Genomic DNA, 22658 nt, shown 5'->3' on the forward strand with positions numbered 1-22658 from the left:
TAACAATATTACGTACATAAAATAATGAGAACTCGGCGAACATTAAATACACATTAAATATTCTACCGCGGTCACAGGTATCGCGATAAACATAAGGTCTCGTTTCGACGTTTTTATATTAAAATATTTAAATATTACCCATGCGTCTACTAGTATATACTATAATATGTATTCATTACCTATCTCAAAATGATAAAATGTATTAACTTGTATTGTGTATAGTAGAATTCATAATAATATAAAATTTATAAAAGTTAAAGATACTCACGAATTATGTTTTTTAAATGTTAAAAAAATAATTATTGATGTATCGTTATTTAACCTAACCTAAGTATAATTTTGTCCAAATTGAAACTTAACATGTCTTTAAATGTTTTTTTAGATTTTATGTTATCAGTATGAACCACTTATGAATAGAATTGTGCATTCAATTTTCAAAACTAAAATACAAAAAAAAAAATTTATAAATTTTTAACAAATTACGTAGAAATTCAAATGCATAAATAAAAAATTTTACCAATGTTTTTTTAAATATTTTTACTCAGCTATAAGAATAACTACTTTAGGATCTTGTATTTTAATACCTATTCAAGAATTTTAACTCAGTGAATAATACTATCTAAATATAATAGTAACCTATCAATATTCTATATCTTAAATCGTGCTCATTATCTAAAATTCCTTATCACGAGGCCGAAATGTACCCCCCACAGATATATATATATATATATATATATATATATATATATATATATTATACATGTATTATATATTTATGGTACCCCCAATTAAATTATTGATAACAATATCTCTATTATTATTTGAAAACATTTATCATATTTTAATATTACAGTTTATATTAGAGTTTTGATCATCAATGTTTTATAATGTTTTATTTTTTCTATTTATTTAATAATTATTTTAGTTAAAAATTATACGGTGTAAAAAATTATTGTTTTTTATGCATTTTGGATTATTTTACGTGTTCTTGTCAATTGACATATCTCTTTTAAAACATAAAATCGTAAGCAATATTCAATTTAAAAATTGATACTGACAAGAGACAATACCGACATTTCTTTAATGTTTGATATTCAGACATTTTCAAAAGAATGTTTTTAAACTTTCGCAGTCTACAATATTGTTTTAAATGTGTAATGTAAATGATGTAATCCTTTTAATAAAGGAATAATAACGGTATTTTTACTTTTTAAATAGCAACATAAATGTTTTACTTCTCCCCCTCCCCAAATTGGCCTTAACATCATTATAATACTCATACACCATATTATTATAAATTATGTCATCCATCACCGGCCGAAAATCACAATTTCATATAATAAACGATTTACCATGACGTAATATACTAATATGTATATTTATTACTTAACTATAAGACTATTACATGCTCCTATTATGAACTAGCTAGATCAATGTATTATTAGAACATAAATGGGCATATGTGAAGAAACTAAAAAGAAATATTTTCTACATTTTCTTGTTATTTTTAATATAGATAAACTTTTGAAATCGTATGTATATATTTATAGAACACTAAAAGCATTTTTAAATTTTCGGGAGAATAGCTTCAGTCCCTTAAACCTCATACTACTCCACTTATCATAGCCGTAAATATGGCTTTTGGTTTCAGATACAGGTGCCCAGTACATTAACATCAATCCAGTTAATATTCTATTGTTTGCAAATACAAATTTGAAATAAAAAACTCATTTTTCTCATAATATAATATATATTATTGTAGTAGAATGAATTTCGTAACAAATTATAATTCACAAAATTATTTAAATTAATTGATTTAACAATGTATAAGTACAACTGTACAAGTATGTAACATTTTATATGATAACTATCATGAACATTGTAATAATAATATATGACTAAATTATTTTAGTCGAATGAGTTTCGTAACAAAATATGATTAACAAAATTACTAAAAATCGATTGATTTAACAAAGTATACTGTACAACTGTACAAATATATAACATTTTTTATGCAATAAATTATATTATGTTTGAACGCCGTATAAACTATATACAGTGTATTTTTTATACTACCGCAGACCATATTATGAATATCACGGAGCGCCGCAACAAAAGACGCGACGGGCGAATTTCTTCGTCCGTTTCCACAACGAGCAACGCTTGATTTTTACCGGAGTGACCTCTGCAGGCTCTGCCACTGCAGTTGCACCGTCCGTCAACGAATCGCGTGAAACCGGAACCGGAACAATGCACTCGATTTCGGTAGTCTTATAAAACACTTTATCCGTATAATGGATAGCTATGTTCGGCATTGAACGCCATAATCTCGGCCGACGACCGTCGAAACCACCCCGGGACTTTGCAGCATCCGATGATTCGCCCGAGCCGTCGTGTTTTGCAGGTTCTGCTGCAGAAAACTGCCGATCGGACGTGACGGACGGCGACCGGATCTCGACTTCTCCCGCCGCGGCAGCTGGTGGCACCATCACTTCCGCGTTCGCCGAGCCAATAATGTTATACCGCTGCATTTGCGGTCCGGCGTGGTTGGCTAATTCAAGCGATCCCGCGGGACAATGTTCGAGCGGTTCGGAGGAAACCTGCAGCAGCTGAACTGCAACGGCAGTCGGAGCTTCGATCGCGACGGTGTCGTCACCATTCGTTATCGACGCCGATATATTTGGCATCGATCCGTAGGGTCGTTTGATTGTCGGTACATTTTCACTGTCTGCGGAGACTTCTTTCGAGTGTCCGTCTTCCGGTTTCGTTAAAGGTTCCGTTATCGAGGCCTCAGAGGACGAAGACGAAGTCTTGTTCCCGGCGTTATCGGATACAACTTTAACGTTCTGCATGTTTGCAATATATATAAATATTATACGTTTTAAAGCTTTATGCTTTTAAAATTAAACAATTATTAAATGTACGGTTTGTAATAGGTGCACTTAAATACTGTGAAGAGTGAAGACTGAATTGAGACTGTGAGATTTGATTCCGACAGTTTAACGTTTATTTCAAAACTATATCCAGTTGTCAATAGCAACAATACAGATGTTTATATAGCTTGTATGTATAATGCAAATACTTTATTTTTTCAAACCATATGAACGGTTTTACATTATTTTCAAATTTTATTATAATATGTAAATACACCACTTCTCAAAAAAGAATATACATATAATATAAATGTTTTCAGAATGGATATAAATAATTAAAATGATATAATATTGTAATGATATGCAATATGCTCACATATCACGTATATACTGTATATTCAATAAAATAAATAACGGTCAAATCGTCACACGCAGTTAAAACCATTATATAACCCAAACACCTTAAATCACTAATGAAAAGAATGATTTATATTATTTGATCTTGTGATGACTAATATGTGGTTGTGACAATAAGAGTCTCTGTCGCCATTCGCCAAGGACAAAGGCAATTTTCTTAGAGACGCGGAAAACTTTGATGGAGTTGGTTGCGACTCCGGTTTGACCAGGTTGTCTCCTCTCGTAAGTGCATGAGCATCCATAATCAAACCAAGAAGTGCACCTGATCAGCTAACTCTAACACTCCGGACTCTGCGAGCGACAACTGGGCCTTTTTCATTTTAACGAAAATATTATATCAGAGTTGTATTTATTTGGATTCTAGTGTCTAAAACCTTTTTTTTAATCTTATCGAATAATTACTTATCAACTTAGTGAACACTTAACACCCATGTACAGTATAATATTAGTAGTATATATTTTCCGATCCTAGGATCTGACCCGCTATGACCATCTACCGGTACCCTCCTCCACCACTGGTCAATAGTCAGCGAGTTAGGTCCTAGAACCGGCAAATATATACTACTACTCATCCAAACGAGTTTACGTTTACAATATTTTTGTCGAAAACGTATACCTATAAAAATGTATACTCTAATGGTTTATAATGCTAACGCACAATTACTTTACAATTATCAAAAAAATATTACTTATAAGTTATAACTGTTTTAACTATTTATTATTATGATGAATTTATGATACCTACCATAGTACCATCCATCCAAGAATTTGTAATTTACATTATATCATTATTTTATGTACCTATTTCATAAACATGGCGTATTGACATGTCTTATTGATATTTAAGTTAGATTATTACAGCAAAAAAGGAACGGAAGTGATGAAAAAACATCGAATGCCAAATTGAATTAACGATTTTTTTTTATTATTATTGTAAGAAAACATAATGTAAATATATATAAACTTACAATTTTGTCGTGATTGTGTGTGTATGTGCAACGAAATAAATTTGTTGTCCAATCATCCAATTACTCCCATTATACAATTTAAAGGTAGATAAAAACATTATCTGAACTTATAATTACCCGTATTGATTTTATACGATATTTTGAGCATTGTCAAATTATAGACTACAAATCATAAACATTTTTCCTAATGGTTATCAAAAAAAAAAAAATATAGCTACCTCTTAATTAAGAATTTACAACCCACAATATACGTCCTTACTTCTTATTAATACAAATTATTTTTTTTAAAAACAGCCGAAAGCTAAGTACCAATTAGGTAGGTACTCAAACTCAACAAAAAGTTGAAATGACGCCCTCGGGATATTCACGAATAACAAATTTTAGTATATTCTACTAAATCAGTTTATTTTCGGAGTCGCTTGTAACAAATCCCCAAAGCGCTGAGCGTACCCGTTTAGGGTACCTATGTGCCTAGATATACCTGTTTTTATCGATAAATTACAATGTATTCCGATATAATTTAATTAAGCAATTTGTGTTGCTTATGTTGTCGACGATAAAGTAAACAATTATTCTCAAAACATGAAATGAAATGTCAGGAATTTACAGGAATCAAATACAAATTATTCAAGTGAAAAAATTGCGAAATTAAAATTGGGTGGAGGGAGGGGTAACATACATAGATAAATACATATATTGTTTATCATTTATCATTATGTTAGAATATCTAATGTCAAAATCCTCATTTAAATCTCATAAAACAATTGGTTGACTTAAATCCAAACTATTTTTTTAATTACTGATAAAAATATTTATGAGAAGTCTTGCATTAAACTTTTAAACCTTAGGGTGTTCAAATTAAAAATTTTATGAACTTGCAAATTTTGTAAAAATATTCCATTTTAAATGCTAATAAAAAAAAATAGTAACCGTGTTCCTATTTTCAATACTTTTTTTTTTTTGTAGTACTTATGAATAATAATTTATGAGGAACCTTATATTAAATGTTTAAGTAAAAATTGGAAAAAAAACATATTGTAAAATCAATACACTCATTATTTCAATCAGAACTTAAAATTGTATAATAAGTTTTTCATATATGAAAATAAGAATTGTGTATTTATAAGCATGTATTTTATTAAGTTAGGCGTACCTATAATTTGTAAAAATTATAGTACCTAATAATTATAAGTTAAACAAATTGCAAATGGAGCATGTAAATTTTTCTTGTAATTTAGGTAAGGAATAATAAAAATTATTTTGCGTTTATAACTGTCTAATGAAACTGCATAGTAAAAGAGAAATATAGAATTTTATAGAAAAATTTTACAATAATCTTGTGTATTAACATTAAAAAAAGCAAAAAAAAAAATTCACAATGAATTCACATTTAGATAGTACATAATAGTTTTTTTTTTTTTTTTTGTAACATGTTATAATTATATTGTAAAAACAATAATAAACGCGATTACAAATTTTTATTTTTCCAATGCGCAACCCAAAATGAGATCACTAATGTGAGTGTGAGTGTATAGTAGTCCCTTATAGATGCTGTAAATATCATTTGTCTGCAGTTGTAATTACATTGATTTACTTTTGATTACGTATATTCTGTGAAATCACACATTTGCATCTTTAAACGACTGCCACCTGCCATCGCAGCTCCATGCCCCGCCTGTATCCCTTGTCCACGTGCCACTGATGTTGGTTCACCACTAATTGGCTGACCATTACTGTCCACTTTCATCAACTTGTTCTGTATTCTTTTGATTGTTCTAAGCCGCTCCAGCCAATTACTAGCATATGGCCCACTGTTTTCCTTGCTCAAACTACTCAATATTTGTGATGCCAACTAAATAAAAAAGAAACAATTCAGTTATAACTTAAAGTTACTAATTTACAGGGACAGATGGCCGAAGCATTTTTTTTTCTGTGTAAAGTTACATTTTATAAACAACTAAAATATTACTACTACTCTACTTACAAAGATGATATATGTATTCAATCAACCCATTAAAATAATGTACTGTAGCAATATATAATACCTACTATGATGGATTAAGTGGTTTATAGCGTGAAGAAAAGATTTATAAAAAATAATTAAAATATTTATTTAAACAGATATATCATCTACTAATTTTGATATAATTTTAATAGATTTTTGGAAAGTTTTTCATACACACTTACATTAAAACTTATAAAATTAATTAATAAAAATGATTTATTAGCACTAAAAATTAATTAAAGAAAATAAAACATACATCTGTGTGAATAGCCAATTGTCTAGCCAACATTGCAGCATTTTGATCAGAAACAATTTTTGGTTCTTGATGACCAACATGTTCACGCAACTCATTCCTCACTTTTACAGTAATCTGATTTACACCATGCTCTAAAGGTTTTACTATCACACAACCATAATTAAACTGTCCCTATAAATAAGAAAAATATTTTTAATATGATATTTTATTAAACATGAGTAAATTTAGATAAAAAAATATGTAATTACTTTTACAGTTTGGATATCGTACTCTTGACCACTCTCGTTGTAGACAATTGTAACAAAATCATTTCCAATATTTTTCTTTTTATTATTACATTTAACATCGGATTCAGTAGTTGGCATTAAAGTAGCTACATGAAATATTACCTAAAATAAAAAATAAATTAATACAACTTGAAAAAAATAATGGAAAAGGTATGTAAAATCTATCAAATAAGTAAAGAAATATAATAAACAAATTTTTTATTCTACTAACTTGCATAATGTCATCTTGCCATATATAAGTAAATTTTCCGTCATTACCATCAGTTTCTAATCCACCAAGAAATACGCTATGTGAATCTGTATCAGATAGTTTTATAAGGGTACCCAAACATTTCAGAAATTCTGTATACCTCAAAGACCCATGCCGGTTTCGCAGTATATCTACTTCAGAGTTAGCTTGTCCCAACCCAACATAAATAACTCCAATCTAAACAATAGATAGAGTTAACTAATACAATATTAATGTTAAAAGAACTATTGCAAACCTTATGCACTTCATATGGAGGTATCCGATCCAAATTTTTTACAGCCTTTTCAATCATGGTCTGAGACAATGGTAATAAAATTGGTTTTGCATCATTATCAATAAAAGTAAAATGAGAAGAATGATATAGCTGAAGAAAAACAAAGCTAAAAGAAAAAACATAATCATAAATGTTTAGAATTATTTGTGACTATCCTTAAAATAGTTACAAAAATAATTACCTCGGATTAATTCCTGACCGCACAGGCTCTTTTGATTGATTCACCCTATTATTTATAAATAGTGAATTAGGATTTGAAGACATGGCTGTTGGTTTCTTAATAGCATTCATTACAGCTAATGTGTGTACACGATTTCGAAACATAGGAGGTGGATCTGTATCAGTTTCCTAAACAATTCATATTTATTTCATTACAATACTGAGTCTTGCGTGGTCAAATATTTAAAATAAAACATACAAATAAGATTACATAAGTTCACTAATATAATAAATACAATGATACTAACATTTTTTTCCAATGTCTGAGATCCATAATTAATTGGTGGTGATAGGGGTGGTTTTTTAGTGAGATATGATGGTGTTGACGCTAAAGATCTACTTTTTTCCTCATGGTAATGACTGACTAATGGAAACTCTGTATTTTGTTTTATATCAACACTTTCAGCAGATGATTTTGCTGAAGAGTCACTGTCATTAAAGGAATTTAGTTTGTTAGTTTTTAATTGCAATTTTGGTCTTTCTTTTTCATCATTTTTTTTAGCATGAATTAAAAAGTCAGTCTTTTTTTCTGCTGAATCTGTGGTCAAATTGAGTGTTAAATTTTTTAACTGACAAGTATTTGATGGTGGTGTGGAACCAGTACCACAAATTTCTTCAGGAATTGCTTCACAATTTGCTCTAAAATAAATAATATTGAAATAAAATAAAAATTTAAGATGTCATTTTCGAGATTATTACTTAGAACTATAACGTAGGTCCTTGGTATAATTTTGTTTTATCTTTTTTGAATCAATAGGAGCATTAAACAATTCTAAACGTTTATTATTATCTTCTTTATCCATTCCATCATCTTTAAAGTCATGCATTTCTTTCATAAAAGGATTTTTCCATCCAGAACTCATTTCAGGACTAGAAACTGATCTACGAACTGGATTCCTCGAGCGATTTTCTCCACTTTCAAAGTCTTCAACTAATTATGAAATAAAAAGAAACAATAAGAAACAATATACAAAGATGACTTTAGGTGTATATAAATTATTAAATTTAGTATTTAATATAAGATCCTATTTTATTGAACGAATTAGTAAATGTATATTTTTAATTTAAATTTATTATAATATACAATAATTTAGCATTTTATTTGTTTAACCAATACTGAACATTTAGTTTATATCAATATTATTTAAACAAATGCAAATCAATAAAGTAATAGAAATTGTTATATTAATAACAAAGTAAACTATTAACTAAGTAATAATACAGTTGTAACGATTGTTACATATTTACTTATAAGCATAATAATATGCAACTGTAGGTACAATTATATACTTACACATATTATATATTATATAGTATACATACATATATGTATATATGTGTATATATGTATGTGTATCGTAAACCAAAACATGTAAGATATGTTATGATGAATGTACATTATGCCCCTTCTGTGTTGTCTCATATTTAACTATTGTAAAGCTACGGCTAAATAAGAATATAAGTAAGAGACAGCCAGTTCCCCGCGTTAACACCAGCGCACACGAACTCCAAGCCAGCCCAACAGCTTGTAAACGTTTTATTTAGGTAAGAATAAACTTGATATATTTATAAGTATTTGGATCAATCCACATTTATTTGTACCCTGAGTACCATTTACTCCCGAGCTACGGTTAACTTATATTCATAAGAAACCAACTTCTTCTCTGAATATCATATATTTAACGGGTCATCTCCGACCACGTTACACAGTATTTTAGATTTTCATTAATTTTTGATTAAATATGTTAATATACGGTCAAGTATGTTATTTTAGTAATACTTAATATTCCTACATATTAATTACTATGTATTAATAATTATTACCATCATAATATTCATCTTCAATGTCACAGCTCTCCTGAGAGTTCTGTCGTGAAGGAGTAAGTTTAAGAGGGGAACCAGGAATGCAAACTGGTTCAGATGGTACTCTATTTTGTTGTAACCTTTCATTTGCTTCCATTTTGATAATAACATCATTAGCCATACATTGTTCCAAAATACGTTTCTAAAAAATATATTTAATTATACAAGCCATTTAAGCAATAAATAGAAAAAAATGTTTACTTCTCCATCCAAGTATTGACGTATTTTATCTATTTCTCCATTAGATACTTTTAAACCAAGACTAGGATGAAATAATGTTGAGACATCAAACATGGATGAATCAGAATTCATATCCTGAAAATTTCTATCATTTTGCACTCTTATCATCCAAGACATTACTCCTGTAATAATAAAATATAAAGCCAACAAATATAAGATAGATCGTAATATTATTATATTTACCTGTTGGACACCGTACACATACTTCAGCCCATGATTGACACCAACAAGAACAACTTTGTTTTTTATCAAGTCGGTCTGAGCTAGAGAAACTATTTTTTCTGGACATGTCAAATGGTTCGCTAGGCTCAATATGAGGAAATTTCTTTGTTTCTTCGCCAGGGGAGTTAGTAGCAGTGGATAAACATGATGGGGATGAAACTCCTTTGATAGATGTATTTACATCAAGTTGGTCACTAGCTTCACTACTTTGACTACGAGATACTGAAAGTTTTGACTTCTCATCTGGTTTAGGAGACATTCTGGCCTGATCACTGTTTAAGCGACAAGATTGATAACATTTACCACATAATCCATTTTGAACTGGTTTTTGAGTACATCCACTTGTCGTAATAGTTACAAGTTTTATGCCTATCAACCAAGTAGCAGTTTGGCCTCCATCTAATATAAAATCTGCTGTGGGATGTCTAAACATAAAATAATATTGATATAAAACATAAATAACATAAGACCTATTTCATTAAAAAATATTATATATTTCTAGAACATTTACCTTTTAGGTATAGCAGAACAAGTAGCAAAAGCATATCTGGCTAATAAATCCATACATGTTTCTGTTAATTCTTTATGAAATGTTAAAAGCGTATTGTCTATTGGTGGTTTCAAATCATTCATAGGACTACGACTCATGCCCATTATTCGTTCATGTCTTCGACTTCCCTAAAAATGTATAATATTAGATGTATCACTAATATTATTACTATTTCATCATATATTAATAATATATTACTTGGTCAGTTAAACTAGAACTTCGTTTTCTACTAGACGAATCTTCATTATCAATATTGTTCCTTGGAATAGTGCGACCTTCAAATGGCACCAATACATTTTGTTTTAAACCCTAAAGTTACAAATAATATTAATAATATTTTTAAATATAAATGTATTTTATTTAAAATATAGTTAATAGTTTAAAATACCTTATGGATAAATTCTACAAAATTCCTTCGAAATGATGTTCGACATTTCAGGAACCAAATAGCAATCACTCTATGCGCCAATGAAACAGTGTAATGATTGTATTTAAATGGATTGGTATAAGGCAACGTAATTGCAAATACGGCCATATATTGATCTGCTACAAAATTGGAAAACACTTTCGGAAGACGACTTAACACTGAAAAGGAACAAAAAAAAAATCATAGTATCATGCTCAATAAATAGCAGTTATATATGTCAGTTAATAATTGTACTCACTAGATAGAAACTCTAAAATTGGCACAGCAGTTTGTGTGGTAGCTGAAAGTTTTGACATATTCAACAAAACTTCAGGTAATAATTTAACCATTATATCTCTCATTTCTAATATACAAGTAGTTAATGCCATTACTACAGGACATATACATCGATTAACTAATCCTAAATAATAAAAAAAAATAGTTTCTTTAAGTAATTTAAAATTTAGTTATAATTATTAAATAATCAACTAAACATTACATTCTTTATAAAAATAATTAAGTTAGAATATTTTATTTTGTTAAATAATAATATAATATTATTAGTTTTATGATAAGTTGAATAAAAAAGAGTATTTAAAAAGCGGGCAAGTGAGTACCGCTCTGCTGTACATTAGGTGCCGTATGGATCATTATTATATATTATAGGAGTGTTAAATTTGAATCCAATGATAGTTATCATTGTATACGAAAAACGATTCTGAACGAAGATGATTTGTCAGCCTAGGATATAATTTCTAGTGGTTGGTGAAAAAGGTGGTTTAAAAAAACCAGCTTATATTAAAAAATATTTTGAAAATTAAATCACGTAAAGAAAACGCGAATCTTAATAACTGGTAAAATTTTCAAGTATCTACGACTTATACTTTTTGAATAATAACAAATATTTAAAATCGTTTGAGGATAAATCGTTATCGTTACGCTATTTCGTTAAAATTTAAAATTCAAACGCACTTAAAATTTTTCCTATAATGATGATTCGAGTTTTCTCTATAGATACTTGAAGGTAAACTTATGGAAAACTTAGTGTTGTATTTTTAATCCTTAGTTATAAACACAAAAAATTTTATGATTTTTCAACTTCAAATATTTCGCAAATATTCATAATTTTGACGAATTTTCGTCAAAATTTGAACTTCAAATGCTAATAAAAAAAAATTGTGCCTATGTATTCTTATAATTTTTTAATCACTATAAAAATAACATATGAGGAACTTTGTATTAAATTTTCAAGTATTTTGATAGGGCCAAAAAAATTTTATCGACACTTAAAAAATATTTTTTCAGAAAAATTGAAAATTTCAGTTGTCTATAAATAGCTCAAAAAAAGTCAAAATATTTTGAAATTTAAATCACGTAAAGAAAACGCGAATCTTAATAACTGGTAAAATTTTCAAGTATCTACGACTTATACTTTTTGAATAATAACAAATATCAAAAATCGTTTGAGGCTAAACTGTTATTTAACGCGGTTTTTGTAAAAATTTAAATTTCAAACATTCATAAAAATTTTTTGTCTGAATCCGGTAGAGTTTTTTTTACAGATATTTGAAGAAAAATGTATGAAAAACCTTGTACCAAATTTTCAAAACTTAGTTATAAAAGAAAAAAATTTTATGATTTTTCAACTTCAAAATTACTTGCAAATTTTCGCGTTTTCGACAGATTTCGTAAAAATTTGAACTAAAAACGCTTATAAAAAAAAATTGTGACTAACGATTTTTAATTTTTTTTAGCTACAATAAAAACAACTCATAAGGAACCTTGTATTAAATTTTCAAAACTTTTTGGACATCCAAAAATTTTTTATCGACACTTAAAAAAAAATTTCTCAAAAAAAACGAAAATTTCAGTGATCTATAAATAACTCAAAAAAAGTCAAAATTTTTTGAAAATTTAACTATATACAGATACTACTGACATTAACATTTGGTAAAAATTTCAAGTATTTTCAGTGATTAGTTTTTGAATTACAACAATAAAAAAAAATCGATTTGGTCGAAAACTGGTTTTGCGTAAAAATTGCCGTTTTTCAGTCATTTTTTTTTTGTTTTTCTCGATTTTTTTGAAAACTATTGGAAAATGTTAACTTTTTACCTCTATAATGCACCAAGGATATTCACTTTTACATCGGAAACCACCCCCATAGTTTGAAATTGGAGCATTATTTCGACTAGTTATGCTGTACACAGACACAAAAAAAAAAAAACAAAAAAAAAAAAAAACAAAAAAAAAAAGTCGGCAAGTGGGTACCGCTCTGCTGTACATTAGGGGGTGGGGTAGACCTCGGACTAGGGTAGATTAAATTTGAATGCAATGATAAGTATCATTGTATACGAAAAACGATTCTGAACGGAGATGATTTGTCAGTCTATAATATATTATAATTAAATATTGTCATATATTCTATTTTGAAACAAATATTCCGATTTCATAAAAATTTAAAACTCAAACGCTCAAAACATTTTTCCTATAATGACTCTTAAAATTTTCTGTATAGCTTTTTGAAGCAAAACTTATGGAAAATCTTGTATTAAATTTTCTACTCTTAGCTACCTATACAAACAATTTTATGAATTTTGAACTACAAAATAATTTGCAAATATTCATGATTTTGACGAATTTTCGTCAAAATTTGAACTTCAAATGCTAATAAAAAAAAATTGTGCCTATGTATTCTTATAATTTTTTAATCACTATAATAATAACTTATGAGGATTTTTGTATTAAATTTTCAAGTATTTTGATAGGGCCAAAAAGATTTTATCGACACATAAAAAAACAATTTTCAGAAAAATTGAAAATTTCAGTTGTCTATAAGTAGCTCAAAAAAAGTCAAAATATTTTGAAAATTAAATCACGTAAAGAAAACGCGAATCTTAATAACTGGTAAAATTTTCAAGTATCTACGACTTATACTTTTTGAATAATAACAAATATTTAAAATCGTTTGAGGATAAATCGTTATCGTTACGCTATTTCGTTAAAATTTAAAATTCAAACGCACTTAAAATTTTTCCTATAATGATGCTTCGAGTTTTCTCTATAGATACTTGAAGGTAAACTTATGGAAAACTTAGTGTTGTATTTTTAATCCTTAGTTATAAACACAAAAAATTTTATGATTTTTCAACTTCAAATAATTTGCAAATATTCATAATTTTGACGAATTTTCGTCAAAATTTGAACTTCAAATGCTAATAAAAAAAAATTGTGCCTATGTATTCTTATAATTTTTTAATCACTATAAGAATAATATATGAGGAACTTTGTATAAAATTTTCAAGTATTTTGATAGGGCCAAAAAAATTTTATCGACCCTTCAAAAAAAATTTTTCAGAAAAATTGAAAATTTCAGTTGTCTATAAATAGCTCAAAAAAACTCAAAATATTTTGAAAATTAAATCAAGTAAATAAAATGCCAATCTAAATAACTGGTAAAATTTTCAAGTATCTACGACTTATACTTTTTGAATTATAACAAATATCAAAAATCGTTTGAGGCTAAACCGTTATTTAACGCGGTTTTGTAAAAATTTAAATTTCAAACACTCATAAAAATTTTTTGTCTGAATCCGGTAGAGTTTTTTTTACAGATATTTGAAGAAAAATGTATGGAGAACCTTGTACCAAATTTTCAAAACTTAGTTATAAAAGAAAAAAATTTTATGATTTTTCAACTTCAAAATTACTTGCAAATTTTCGCGTTTTCGACAGATTTCGTAAAAATTTGAACTATAAACTCTTATAAAAAAAAATTGTGACTAACGATTTTTAATTTTTTTTAGCTACAATAAAAACAACTCATAAGGAACCTTGTATTAAATTTTCAAAACTTTTTGGTCATCCAAAAATTTTTATCGACACTTAAAAAAAATTTCTCAAAAAAATCGAAAATTTCAGTGGTCTATAAATAACTCAAAAAAAGTCAAAATTTTTTGAAAATTTAACTATATACAGATACCACTGACATTAACATTTGGTGAAAATTTCAAGTATTTTCAGTGATTAGTTTTTGAATTACAACCATAAAAAAAAATCGATTTGGTCGAAAACTGGTTTTGCGTAAAAATTGCCGTTTTTCCGTCATTTTTTTTTTGTTTTTCTCGATTTTTTTGAAAACTGTTGGAAAATGTTAACTTTTTACCTCTATAATGCACCAAGGATATTCACTTTTACATCGGAAACCACCCCCATTGTTTGAAATTGGAGCATTATTTCGACTAGTTATGCTGTACACAGACACAAAAAAAAAAAAAAAAACAAAAAAAAAAAAAAAAAAAACAAAAAAAAAAACATACATCATTGTAAAATCAATACATTCTTCACTCCGTTCAGAATCTAAAAAACATACATCATTGTAAAATCAATACATTCTTCACTCCGTTCAGAATCTAAAAAATATACATTTATGTATGTGTGTGTGTACATAACTATTTAGTGAATGTAATTGAATCAGTATAACTATAACTTAATAATCTTATACAGATAAATTCTCATGAGACGTCATAAATATATTATATTATAATATATATACTATTCTTAATATTAAGTATTAATATTTATTTCTAAGTAATCAAACATACCTGATTGTAAACATTTAACAAGTTGTTGTTGAAGAGATGGATCTAAACTATTATGATATGAAACAAAAGCAGCTAATGCTGGATAAACAGCAATTTGAAAGTCAGTTTTTAACCATTTAGAAGGTGTATTCTTTAAAGTTCTGGCAACAGTTTTATCGCTTACCTGATACAAAAATTATAATATACATCAAAGTATGCTATAAAAATATATTTTTTATTTGCTTAAGTAAGTATAAACGTACCAATTGACATAAGGTTGAAGCCAATTCATATGCTGGATCAAATTCCCAATTCCCAGATAATATCAATGCCTTGTTTTTAAGAATCTGAGGTACTTCTTTCAAAATTTTGTTCAATACTCTCCAATCTAAACAAAAACAAAAAAGGCATATAATAATAATGTCTTTTTGATATATTTAATAGGAGTTATATTATAGTTTATTTCTTGAACTTCACACACAAACACAATATGTTTTATAGTCCACATCCACACCATACATATTTTGGTCAGTCAACACATACCCGCAAACTCACAGACACATACTCACATCCTGAAAACACATGATGCAAATTATCTACAGTTAAATTGCTTCACACCAAATGCCATTAGATTCCTAAACTCCATTTCCAAATTGTTTTCATGTTTTACCAGACTCTTCTTTCAATGCTGTAATCACTGCTTTGCATGCACCAGCGAGACACATGTAGTTAAACTGCACCAAAACATTTTCCTTTGATCTTGTGTCTTCTATTAAAGAATTTGGACTATGAGGTACTCCAAGACCCTTGGGTTCCACATACATATATGGTGAATATTCATTGATTCCTTGCATTCCCAACTTGTACCTAGAATCTGCCCGAAGTTTGAATAATAGTTCAAAAATCTGTAAATATAAATAGTAAATAAATTTAAAATTATTAAATATTGAAAAGCATATTATACCTGAAAATAAATAATTGTTAATAATAATACATAAAACATAAATAATATAGATAAAGCAATTATTATAATTTACGTATTATTATTTATTTAAGTCTTACCACTAGTCGTATTGAACATATGTGTTCTAATATCATGGGCCGCTCATAATGGTTCCTCAAGTGAGTAATAAGTAAATTGAGAATAATATCAGCAGAATTCGTTGGATGTTTGTACAAAAATTTTGAAAACAATATTGACAGACCCTCGACAGTAATTTGTATATCAGCCACATCATTTTCATGTAAAACAACTCCAGTATTAAATCTATTCATTCTGAATAACACCTAAAAAAATATATCAAAAACTAATATACAACATATTCTTACCACTAAATACAATAAATATTAAAGGAACATTAAATAGTTCAACATATTTGATGCAACACATAATTTTTATTGAAACATTAATAGACATAATAACAAAAAATATTTTTCCCAATTTAAATCAAATAAAATATAGTGACCCAAAAGAAGAAAGAAGTTTTTAAAAAAATTGAAAGAGTAGTAGTAATTATTAATAATTATTTTACGTATTTCTATGTAATTATTACTTTTTTACATCCAATCAATTCACTAAAAGTCAATTATTTTAAAACATAGAAATAAACTAATAACTAATAATTAATTATAAAATACATACTGTTCCAAGTATTTGTAATAGATCAATGTGATAATCACTTTCACAGTCGTTACAAATACCAATAATAAATTGACAAACTACTTTTCGAATACATGGATCATTGTCATCAGCAATTCCACCAAAAACTTCCAAGATAACTTGCATTAGTTCGCCGTCAAACAATGCACTATACAATTATTAGTATAAAAATTAGGTAATACATAAAGGTAATATTATAATATATAGTATATTATTGGTATGTATCATATTCTATGTAAGAAATGATAATATAAATATTTAGTGAATTTTTAAGTACCTATCTACAGTTATTTACAGAAGACAGAGACAACATATGCGGGTGTAGTGTCCTCTTAATCAAAAATCAATTGAGGAGAATTAGTTATTTTACAGGTGAACACTCAATGTTGCAAAAATTTAAAACTTTCAAGCAATAAAAATTAATATGACTTGGTAAATTTTTTGAAATAAATGTTTTTCGTGTTTGGAGTTAAAAAAAAATGCAACATTTTCTGGAACGTAGCAACTATATTTCCCTAACAGCATATTATTTTGCAAGGTGAAAACTAATAAAGTGACACATTCCTAAATAGGTACGCATTTTCATGTTGAAAATTTACAAATGCAACATTATAGTTCATAATGTTCCCAACCTAAATCATTATTTACAATTACTCATTGATATAAATCAACAAATCTCAAGATCAAAACATAGATCAGTAATACATTTTATGGTCTGCCACAAGACATATTAATGATCTTATATGTTTTAACAAAAGAGAAAAACTAAAAATTTATTTTTATTATTATGGGTAAAAAACTTATCTTGAAATCTTGTATTAAATCAAAAAGTTAACCTATTTAAAAAATTCTACTAAATAAAGAAAATAGTAATTTAAACATTTCAAGAATCTACAAATATTGGTTATTTATAAAAAAATTGTTTTTTCCTTAATTTATTTATTTATTTTTTTTAATATTTAGTTTTGCAAAAGTTGTGACACTTTAATATAGATAATATTATTTTCATATATTTTAGCTCTATTATCATAACTGGTACAGTATTCATTCGCACCATTTTCATGTTACAAATTACGGATGAGTTCCGTTTTCTTTTAAGAATAATATTTAGTGTTATTAAAATCTTTCAGTTATTTTCATTCTATAGGACAGTTAGTAAACAAACATTTGTTAGGTTAGGTGAATTGATTTAAATGATAATAAAAGCAATCAAAAAACAATTATACTAACTTATTTTGTTGGTAAATTTCTTTCATTGTTCGATTCACAGCCTGCATTCTGATACTAGTTCTATTTTCTTTTGTATAGAAGTGATTTAAAAACATTTTTAAATTATCAATCCATTGATATTCAGTTGGAACAAGAAATTCCTTTCTATAGGCCATTAATTTATTAACTGACGATTCCTGAATAAAAGTATTGATTAATACTTTATACAACTTTAAAAAAGAATGTATCTTACAGGTCTATAAATTGAAAATATTTCAATGACATCATAAATATCATCTAGACTACCGCTATAAAGATCACTGTCTATTAGTGACTCGACTTTTGATAAAGTTTCATTAAGATGATCAGCAATCATTAGCACTGAATTGGCACCATTTCTGTCTAATAAAATTATTATTTTTATAGCTCAAACAATTCAATTTAAAAAAAAAAAAAAAAACAATAATGATATGTATTTTATTCACAAGAATCATATTAATTTATATTACTTACTGACATATTCTGCAATTTTTTTTAATATTTTTAAAACTTTTTCCCAAATTGTACTTTGAATAGTAGATCCATGTTTTGTTATCAATGATTCCATTCCCAATATAACCTCCAATACAACTGATGGATGGTCACATGATAATGCCTATAAAAATGATTTTTATTAATAAACTAGTTTATAAATAAAATATTTTTCTCATACATTATAAATTGAAGGTAAAACTGAAAGAAGAGAAATTTTAAATGATGTAATTTGATTGTTACTCCATAATGCCATGTTAATATAGAACAATCCGCCTCGCACAAGTCCAGCATTACGTTCAGAAACTTCTTGGTCGAGCAAACGACAAATTAAATAAATTGCTGAATATCCCATATGTGTTCCTAAAAGCTTCCGCATAGTCTAGACATAAAATAAATATTTACAAACACAAAACTAGACCCATCAAGCATTTTTTATTTACTTTCCAGCATTGTGCACAGTATGTTTTGGAATTTGCAGTATGACATAATGTGGCAATAAATATAGGTAAAGATTGAGGAGGCAAATGATTATAACATATAATTGTATCCAAAAGTCGTAAGCTTTCTAAAACAACTTTTTCATCTTTACTATAACAGCATACATAAAATGAACTCCTATTTGAAAATAAAAAATATATATTACAACACACAAATCAAATGACATAACAATTTTAAGTCATATATATATATACAATATATACATACTGAACTACAGTATTGATGACTTCATCATCTAAATAGGTGGCATTAAATTTTATAACATTAATAGATATTTCAAGCCATTGTAGCGTAAAACCAGCAGGAGCTAATTCTGATGCACCCCAATTTGTTAACCAAGGGCATATTTCTTCTTCTAGATACACAATATCACGCCCGTGATCAGTAAGGCATTCTAATAACTCTAACCTATAATTAAATTCAAAGTAAAATTATTTATAATGAATTATAATTAGAAGTCGGATTTCAATTTAATGTACGTAAAAATGTATAAATGCTATAAAAAAAAAACATATATGTATAAATTTTAGAATGTTAAGAGTATAGACAACAATTTTAAAATGTCCATTATTTGTTATTGTAGTTCAATAAAATATTTTATGCATTGGTTTTTTTTTAATCAAATCTCCAAATTAACACTTACACTTTACATATTTTTAAATAAGTACTTTCATATCACTATTTATCAAGATTTGGCAATTTTATTTACATGCAAAAACTTAAACAAATTTATTATTAGCTAAAATCCGACCTCTAATTATAATAAATAAAATATTAAAAATTGTGTAATATGAATTCTTACATACAAATTATTACAACTATATTTAACCTGTATGATATATCTTCAGCAATAGTATGGCTTTTTATAAAATTAAAAAAATGTTTTCGTAACATTCCAAGATTTCCAAATTGACCAAGAATAATGGATCTAATAAGATTAAACACCAAATGGCGTTGCTCTTTAGGAACATGGTGACTAAATAAATCATGTACTCGGAGCCATAAACTTGCAACAGCATTCTATAAAACAATATTAATAAATATAATTTTGTTACTAGACACTTAAAATCATTAATAATAAATTTCATTATTACTAAAATAAAATTATAATCATACATAAATAAATTATACAGCACCATAGGTTGGATAATGATATGTTTTCTAAAAATATAAATACCTATTGGAAAATAAACCAATACCCATCCTGCAAAGTGTACAATGTATATACATTATACATAGTAAAAAAAAAAAATAAAGATAGATCCAATATAATAGAATGATCTACTTCAATGTACCTTTGTAATTCATCTGAAAACTAAATGATACAACTTAAATATTATAGGTACTATTAGAGCATCATAATGGTAACTAGAGTAGAAACATAAGTAATCACAAGCATTTATTATTACCATTGAATTTGAAATATTATTTAAATCCATAGATATAAAGTTAATTAATAGCTCATTTTCTTCTAAACATAACATACATAATCAACTATCCACCTAACAGCAAATTAGATTTTTTTAGGAAGTACAATAATTCTTTCTAAATTAATAGGTTATAAAATAAACAATAGCGACTAGAGTTGATGTAAATTAAGTGAGTTCTAAGTACTATAGAAGCCCTGGACTCCAAGTAAGTTAAGTAAATATTCATTACAAATTTAATCAGTTTTATATAAACCATACGATTTAATAAACTCTTTAAAGCAATCTAATGATATAAGAATATGTATACACACTACCTCTTCAAGACGATGAGATTTAGCTATCTCAGCTAATTCTTCGATAGCTTTGATCCTAGTATGTATTGAAGACTCTGAAGAAATCTTAAGCCCCTGATCCTCGGTCAACGTGTAATCATCCTTTACGCGCAGAGCTCCTAAAAAGTTTAAATATAATAATAAAATAATAGTTGGCACACATACTTTGAACAACAACTCACCTAAATTCGGACCGCCACGGTTAATGCGAAAAAATTGTTTCAGCTTTTCAAACGTCTTGTTATCCTTATTGCTACTCATATTGTCTGTGTGTGTGTTGATCGGTAAGTCGAACTAATGTTTTCAGCTAACCAGACGCATTACAGGAATATTATAAGTACTAATTTGTTACAGTTATAATGAATCAATGCGAACGGGCACGAAACAGTGGCGGAGCAAGTCGGCACAGCCAGATGGACATAAATACATAATATTAATTAATTAAAAGAGATAAGTTGATAGATACCGACAACTTATTGAACAACGGCAACAACAATTAATAATAATAATAATAATAATAATAGCAAGCAGTAGCAGCACCACTGCAGCAGCAGCTACCTACGAGATACAAAATATTATTTTGTTTTATCAAAATAGGACGTATGTACTATGTAGTACGGTTTTTTATGATAGCTTTTTTTCGCGACCATTACGCACTATCATGTGGCTATCATTCAAACATATTGTACCTCACCTACCTTAGCCATGGTTGTTGCGGCGATGATTCTAGAAGTTCTTCCCGTGGACTGATAACACGTGATTATAATCACGGTCATGTTATCATAGAAGATATTATGAGCGCTTATCATACAGTTACATTTAAAATCAAAAAATTTTAATTTGTTAGACGGTACAACCACAGAATAGATTCCTGTTGAATTTGAGTTAAGCGTAAATTAAGATTATGTATAATTTGAATCAAAATTATTTTATCAGTTCATTCAGTTCTTATGGGAGTTATAGTTGTAGTTAGTTACAGTATTAACTGTTTTATGAGTAAATTTTAAAATAAACGATTATTAATATTTAACAAATAGTAAATACCAATGACCTATTGGCCATTTTTTGAATTCGTATTTCGTGAATCGTGATTATTGATTAATAAATTACAACCGCTGTGGTACCCTAGCCTTAGAAATATAGGCTAACAATCTTCGCTTAAAATTGTTTTTTCGTATGTAAATAAATAGTAAATATTGAATAATTGAATATTGAGTAATGACTAATGAGTAATGATTTATGATTGAATTCAAATTTAACACGAAAATTACAGTAGTCTAATCAATAATGATTTAAATACAAGTTACACGTGGCATCTTTTTAGCAGAGAAACATTCCCATTTAGATTTTTTACTTATAGCCTATAGGTACCTCGTACCTGTTGATAATTTTTCATTTATGAGTTAAAATGATTGAAAATTTGATATAAGATGTCCATAAGTAATTTGTTATTAATAAAACAAAAATTAAAAATGTTATGTTATTCTTACAAAAATTATCGTTTTTAATTTTTAAAATATTTTTAAAAAACATATTAAATTATTTTAAACAAATTTTATCCAGATAATAATAAATATAATTT

At 27.4% G+C, this 22658-nt stretch overlaps 1 protein-coding gene across 2 annotated transcripts; it reads right to left on the reverse strand.

Annotated features, from left to right (window-relative positions):
• Nucleotides 1-4193: 4193 nt before the first annotated feature.
• On the reverse strand, nucleotides 4194-21661 carry LOC114124673 (tuberin). Of its 2 annotated transcripts, none has more exons than XM_027987999.2 (29): nucleotides 21259-21661; nucleotides 21059-21195; nucleotides 20144-20334; nucleotides 19522-19722; nucleotides 19257-19431; nucleotides 18995-19195; nucleotides 18796-18937; nucleotides 18536-18684; nucleotides 18304-18479; nucleotides 17056-17221; nucleotides 16476-16700; nucleotides 16084-16318; nucleotides 15677-15801; nucleotides 15435-15597; nucleotides 11090-11251; nucleotides 10813-11009; nucleotides 10623-10733; nucleotides 10386-10552; nucleotides 9836-10299; nucleotides 9614-9774; nucleotides 9374-9554; nucleotides 8249-8480; nucleotides 7798-8188; nucleotides 7512-7678; nucleotides 7292-7436; nucleotides 7018-7233; nucleotides 6768-6908; nucleotides 6520-6690; nucleotides 4194-6110 (listed from the first exon to the last, which is right to left on the reverse strand). In XM_027987999.2, the coding sequence occupies exons 1-29, from the start codon at nucleotides 21335-21337 to the stop codon at nucleotides 5859-5861; spliced, it is 5523 nt and encodes a 1840-aa protein (XP_027843800.2). In that variant the 5' UTR covers nucleotides 21338-21661; the 3' UTR covers nucleotides 4194-5858. The 2 variants fall into 2 exon arrangements, with proteins under 2 accessions (XP_027843800.2, XP_027843799.2); XM_027987998.2 differs by having other exon boundaries at nucleotides 20117-20334.
• Nucleotides 21662-22658: the final 997 nt, after the last annotated feature.

The sequence above is a fragment of the Aphis gossypii genome, chromosome 2 (genome assembly GCF_020184175.1).
Source record: "Aphis gossypii isolate Hap1 chromosome 2, ASM2018417v2, whole genome shotgun sequence".
In the NCBI taxonomy this organism is placed as follows: domain Eukaryota; kingdom Metazoa; phylum Arthropoda; class Insecta; order Hemiptera; family Aphididae; genus Aphis; species Aphis gossypii.

Bases quoted from the DNA above. Each gene is read 5' to 3' on its own strand.
- LOC114124673 (XM_027987998.2), bottom strand. From the start codon at position 21,337: ATGAGTAGCAATAAGGATAACAAGACGTTTGAAAAGCTGAAACAATTT. The intron at 21,196-21,258 runs GTGAGTTGTTGT...TAAACTTTTTAG, and splicing joins CCGTGGCGGTCCGAATTTAG to GAGCTCTGCGCGTAAAGGAT. The intron at 6,111-6,519 runs GTATGTTTTATT...TTTTTTATTTAG, and splicing joins AATTGGCTATTCACACAGAT to TTGGCATCACAAATATTGAG.